Source organism: Bison bison, unplaced genomic scaffold (assembly GCF_000754665.1).
Source record: "Bison bison bison isolate TAMUID 2011002044 unplaced genomic scaffold, Bison_UMD1.0 scf7180017849146, whole genome shotgun sequence".
NCBI classification, from domain to species: domain Eukaryota; kingdom Metazoa; phylum Chordata; class Mammalia; order Artiodactyla; family Bovidae; genus Bison; species Bison bison.
This window is the reverse complement of record NW_011479719.1, coordinates 7,056-13,118: the sequence shown is the minus strand read 5'-3', so window position 1 is coordinate 13,118 and position 6,063 is coordinate 7,056. Positions and strand designations below refer to the sequence as shown.

The following is a 6,063-nucleotide window of genomic DNA, read 5'->3' as shown; positions in this document are numbered from 1 at the left end:
CTGGGATTCTCCAGGCAAGAGCACTGGAGTGGGGTGCCATTGCCTTCTCCAACAGGAGCACTGGGCGCCCCTTAAGATTGGAGGCTTCCCCTCCCCCCGCCTTTTTTTTAACTCTCTCCCTTGTTCACACTGAGCCAGATCAGCAATTCACCAATTACACCTTAGACTGCCGTGCCCGCCCCCACCTGGCACTGGCTCTTGCGCAGGTCTCTGCTACAGTGAAGCTGTGGTTCTCTGTACCCGTCTGTCTCCAAAACAGGGCAGCGGTTTGCCCACCTCAGTGCTCTGATGGATCTAAGAACAGTTGGTGATTCTGTTTGTTCAGCTCTTTTTGTGTCGGTGAGAAGGACGACAACCAAGTCCCTTGCATGCGGGCCAGAAAACCAGAATGTACGTATATATATACATGCACGCGTACATGCACACACAAATACACGTGTGTGTGTATGTATATATTTCCCTCCAATTGTTCTAAAATCCTCCATGGTCTCAATCACCATAACCATCTTCTGCTGCAGATTTTAAACGTATTATACAGTACTTTTCTGTTGGGCGTCCCTGGTGGCTCAGTCAGTAAAGAGTCTGCCTGCAATACAGGAGACCCAGGTTTGATCTCTGGGTTGGGAAGATCTCCTGGAGAAAGAAATGGCAACCCGCTCCAGTATTCTTGCCTGGAAAATCCCATGGACAGAGGAGCCTGGTGGGCTACAGCCTATGGGCTCCAAAGAGTCGGACACGACTGACCAAGTAAGCCACCACCACCACCACGTTGCCGTAAATTCTGTTGTCTAGGATTCCTTGTGATCTGCTTCTGTCAACTGAATCTGAATTCTCCCCCTTGACCCCACCACGTCTGGGCTTTACTAGTGTAATTCTGACATCACAGGTCATGTGGCAATGGGACTCTGGGTTCTGCTCTCCTCCTCTGAGGGGTTCTGACTTTTGTTCTCTGGGCAGTTGAGTTACTGGAAGACTACAAGGACTTGTGGAGGCTGGGCTTACATTTTATAGGGGCAGATGAAGTTTGACTTTGTCCTTACTCTTCATGCAAATCTCTTATTTCTGAAGTACTGCCTTTATTCCCAAGCTGGGACTCTTTTGGAGTTTAAATGAAAACCGTCTCTGTCTTCTCTGAAAGCATCTCTGTTTCCAAACGTGGTCTCCCCTGGAGCTGGCCATTTTGGCCTCCGGCTCTGTCCTGCCCTGGGACCTTCTGCATTTCAGGCCAGCCACACACTTGAAGAGAGTTCGTAGCTCCAAACTCTCCAGCACCCCTCAGTTTTCACCCATCACCCTCTCCATCCAATAAGCTGGTAGCCTTCTGCTCTGGCCTCGCTGATCAGGAGCCCTCAGGAGAAAACAGCTCTTCAAGCACTGCCTCCTTGCAGATTCCGTTTGCTTTTTGTTCTTCCCTGGAGCCTGCGGACAGCTGTTCCGTGTGTTTTGCTCACACTTCATAAAGCACAGGGATCTGCGATGACCGGACATGGAGATTCTACCTTCGATTTTTGGGACAAAACCGTGTCATCTGAAGTATCACTCTGTAACGTGTCAGCTATTTAAAACATGAACTATTACAACACAACCAGTGAACAAAACGAATTAAGACCTGGAAAGGAGGATGAGTCTCCATGGTTTGTCAGAGGAATGTTGCTGTTCAGTCGTTCAGTTGTGTCCGACTCATTGTGACTGCATGGACTGCAGCACACCAGGCCTCCCTGTCTATCACCAACTCCCAGAGCTCGCTCAAACTCATGTCTATCGAGTCGGTGATGCCCTCCAACCATTTCATCCTCTGTTGCCCCCTTCTCCTCCTGCCTTCGATCTTTCCCAGCATCAGGGTCTTTTCCAATGAGTTGGCTCTTTGAATCAGGTGGCCAGAGTATTGCAGCTTCAGCTTCAGTACTTCCAGTAATTTCAAGGTTGATTTCCTTTAGGATTGACTGGTTGGATCTCCTTGCAGTCCAAGGGACTCTCAAGAATCTTTTTCAGCACAACTGTTCAAAAGCATCTTTACATTGGTGCTCAGATTTCTTCATGGTCCAACTCTCATATCCATACATGACTACGGGAAAAACCATAGCTTTGACCCTATGCACCTCTGTCAGCAAATTAACGTCTCTGCTGTTTAGTCTGCTGTCTAGGTTTGTCATAGCTTTGATTCCAGGAGCAGCAGTCCTTTAATTTCATGGCTGGAGTCACAGTCCGCAGTGGTTTTGGAGCCCCAGAAAACAAAGTCTGCCACTGTTTCCACTTTTTCCTCATCTATTTGCCATGGAAGTGACGGGACTGGATGCCATGATCTTAGCCTTTTGAATTTTAAGCCAACTTTTTCATTCTCCACTTTCTCCTTCAAGAGGCTCTTTAGTTCCTCTTCAACTTTCTGAAATGAGGGACGGCCTGTGACCAAGCGAGCTACCCGACTGGGGCGGGGCCAGGACACCCGCACGGAGGTCAAGGGTCTCACCCAGGCCCCGCCCCCAGCCAGCCACGCCGAAGCCCCGCCCCCAGGCGCCCCGCCCCCAAGCAAGGCCCGCCCCGCCGCGCGTGCGCCCCCAGCGGGCCCTCCCGTTTCCATGGCAACGCCACGCCAGGCCGCGGCAGCCGGGCCACCGAGTGGGCGTGCAGCGGCAGCGGCTACATGAGCGCGACGGGGGTGGCGGCCGGGCAGCGGCCCCGCAGCTCGGGGATCCTGAGCTCCCGGGGCACGTCGCGCCTGCGCCAGCGCCTGCCGGCGGTCCCCCAGCCCGGGCAGCACGGCGCGTCGCTCGGGCTCAACGAGGCTCAGAAGCGGGTGCTGGACTTGGAGAAGAGCGTGCAGTTCCTGCAGCAGCAGCACTCGGAGACGCTGGTCAAGCTCCACGAGGAGATCGAGCACCTGAAGCGGGAGAACAAGGGTGAGGCGGGCGGCGGGCCCACCTCAGGAGGCGGCCTCGCGGGACTCCCCCGCCAGGCCCCAAGCCCGCTGCACCACCCCCAACGGAAACCCGGCCGCCTCCTTTGAAAAACTTTTGTCGAAGTAAAACATCGCCCCCACTACCCCCACCCCACCCCGCACAGGCAGGTCGATGGATTTTCCCAAGCCAAGCACCCAGAGGGATCCCTGCCACCTGGGTCCTCCTGACTCGCTCTGTCCCCCCTGGAGTCTGGACCCACCCAGCAGAGGGTGCCCCGCAGACATCACGGATACAGGGAGGGGCTCAGGGAGCAGCCAGGGGCACCCCGAGTCCACCCGAGGGTGCCATGGCCGGGTCCACGGGGCAGGGCTCCTCAGGGGCTCAGCAGGGAGGCCTGGGCCAGGGGCAGCCAAGCTGTCTCTCAGAGTGGCCCTGAGCAGAGCCTGTGCTTGCTTTCAGATCTCCACTACAAGCTCATCATGAACCAGAAATCACATAAGAAAGGTAAGGCTGAGGCCCACAGGTACCTCGTGCAAAGCACCTGCCCTCAAGAGCAGCCCCCAGATTAGCCCAGGGAGACGGGGCCCAGACACACGGACGGCTCCCAGCTACGGGCTGGGTGACTGTGCCCCAGAACACAGCAGGGGCCGTGGACAGAAGAGTGAGAGGCAGTCTCCGCCCTCGCGCCCCCACGGACCCCAGCCTCACTCTCCCAGAGGCTTGTCTACTTGCGCTGCCGCCCCAGACGTTCGTCCCCTGAAACATGGGCCGGCCCAGCACAGCCCCAGCTCTGGTCCCTGAGGCCTCGGGCCACCCCACCGTCTCCACGGCAACCACCCACGGCCTCATCTGCAGCCCACTCACCTTGCCTGTCCCCCAGCCTCACCCAGGGCTCCCCTCCCCTCCTACTGCTGAGGCCAGGTCTACATCAGGAGGTGGTCTGAGTGGTGAGCGGTGCCAGCCTCGAAGGCCCCCAGGGTGCTCTTCCTGGGAGGCACGCAGAGGGTGGGGTGGCAGGGACCCTTCTCTGGCAGGGCCCCATGGCCGCCAAGTGTTGATGTGGGCATGCAGTGCTGGAGGCCCCCGAGGGGACCTGGGGAGAGGCCGTGCTCCCACTCAGGGCCCCGCTTCCACCCGCAGCCCCCTTCCATGGCTCCCTCCGGGACTGGCAGGGTCTGGGGTGGCATCGCTCAAATGTGGAGAGGGCATAGGAACGGGCGGGACGGGAGCGTGGCCCTGCCACCGTGGGCTGACCCCGCGTGCCCCACAGGCAGCACGTCGAGCTCCAGCCTTCAGTCCAACAAGTCCGTCTCGAACACGACAGTGTCGGGTGAGTGCGCCAGCGCCTCTGTGCTCGGGGTCGGGGTAGAGCAGGGCGCCTCAGGTGCCGTGGGCATGATGCGGGCGTGGGGTGCTGAGAAGCACACCGAGCGCCCACGGTGGTCCTCAGGGGGGCACCTCAGCCAGGCCCCGTGGACTCGGGGGTTAAGGAGACGCTGAAGGGACCCAGGAGGGTCCCCAGGGTCCTGTGACCTGAAACCCTAGGAGGGAGCTGAGGCCAGGGGACAGGTCAGAAGGCTGGCTGGCGGAAAGATCGTTGGTGTGGGATGCGAGGCAGTAGAACGTGTGACCCAGGAGCCTGGGGGTCCTCCACCTGCTCCCCTCAGCCCTTGGAGGAGGCAGGACGCAGTGGGGGGCTGGACGCGGAGCCGAGTGAGGGCCTTGAGAGCCGCCCTGCCTGATAGTGCCTCTGACGCTCCAGGCTTCGTACGGGCTGGGCCCAGATCTCGCCTTCACTTTCATTTTGCCCAAAATGGGTTCAGAGTCAGGGAACGGCTGCTGGCCAACCCCCGCCCCCGCCCCCAGCCCCGAGCTCTGCTGAGGCCCACAGGACCACTCTGCAGGGCGTGTAGGGCTCTCTTCCTGCTTCAGCTGCTGGGGCATCTGGCCTTCAGCACTGCGGCCCCTTCAGGACATTCAGGCCCCCACGGGCTTCGCCCTGCCTCTGTGTCTCCCAGCACGCCGCCCAGGAGGCCGTTCCCCTGTCCCCTTTACCGAGGGACGGGCGGGGCCCCGCGGGCACACGTGGCCCACTGACGCCCAGTGACAAGGCCCCATCTGGGTCTGACCTGCAGCCGGCTCTCAGGGCAAGGCAAGGCCCCAGCCCGGGTCCTCTAAGAAGCAAGACTGGAAAGCTGAAGTCCCCCAGAAGCCGGACCTGGAGGAGGAGACCTCAGTCGCCACCCTGCTTCATGGTGGCAGGGTGGACAAGGCCCTCGGGGTGCAGGGGCTTGTCAAGTAAGGCTCCCTGTGCCTGCAGGACGGGTGCATTTGGCAGGTTCACAGCCTGGAACCCGGCCACGGCGTCATCCTTTCAAACAGTCTCCAGTGGGAAGCAAGCTCCTGAAGGCTGGGCTCGCCCACCCGGTGGGCACTGCCTTTTCCCCTCCCCGGGATCCAGTGGGCCCCCCGAACTGACCTGAATCTGCAGGAGGGGCTGGCAGCAGCCCCTACAGCATGCTTTAAAACACAGAAGCAAAGTGTCCAGGCCTCCAGATTAGCTTGCTTTTCACCCAGAGAACCCTGAGTCTGGTTGGGTCTCCCCCAGGAACCATGCTGCGCTCTGGAGGGCACGGGGTCGGCACACCAGGGCAGGGCCACCCTGGGGCTCGCCTGCTGTCCACTGAGCCAGTGGGCCCGCCCCTGCTTCTCTGCAGCCTGTGGGCACCCCATGCTGGACCCCAGGCTTGCGGTCAGCACTGAGGGCAGCCAGGCAGCTCAGACCACACCCGCCTCTTAGCGTGTGCTGCAAGGGGAGGAAGGGGTGGGCTGGGACCCCCACCTGCTGCGGGGCACAGAAGGGAGGGAGCCAGGCTGCGGAGACGCCCCCTTCCCATGCTGGAGCAAGTGCCACCCTGAGAGCTGGTGAGACCGCCCACGGCAGACTGCCCCAACCCCCACCCTGGCAGCTCTCATGACTGTTTCAGGGATGAAGAAGCAGACAGCGCTAACGCAGTGCCCCCTTGGGCGGTGGGCAGCCAGCACAAGGGCAGGCAGGTGCCAGAGGCGCCTCCTTCGGTGGGCCTGCCCCTGCACCTGCGCAAGCCCGCCACGCTGCAGCAGTGTGAGGTCGTCATCCGGCAGCTGTGGAATGCCAACCTCCTGC

The 6,063-nt window shown here is 60.1% G+C and overlaps 1 protein-coding gene across 1 annotated transcript in view; it reads left to right on the top strand.

Moving 5' to 3' along the window:
• The window catches only part of LOC104993364 (coiled-coil domain-containing protein 74B-like), a 10,713-nt gene that overhangs the window by 2,562 nt on the left and 2,088 nt on the right, over positions 1-6,063 (top strand). Inside the window, exons 5-9 of the mRNA XM_010846603.1 lie at positions 2,528-2,897; positions 3,357-3,401; positions 4,168-4,227; positions 5,033-5,195; positions 5,885-6,061. Coding sequence (XP_010844905.1) covers positions 2,528-2,897; positions 3,357-3,401; positions 4,168-4,227; positions 5,033-5,195; positions 5,885-6,061 — 815 coding nt within the window. The remainder of the gene's footprint in view (positions 1-2,527; positions 2,898-3,356; positions 3,402-4,167; positions 4,228-5,032; positions 5,196-5,884; positions 6,062-6,063) is intronic.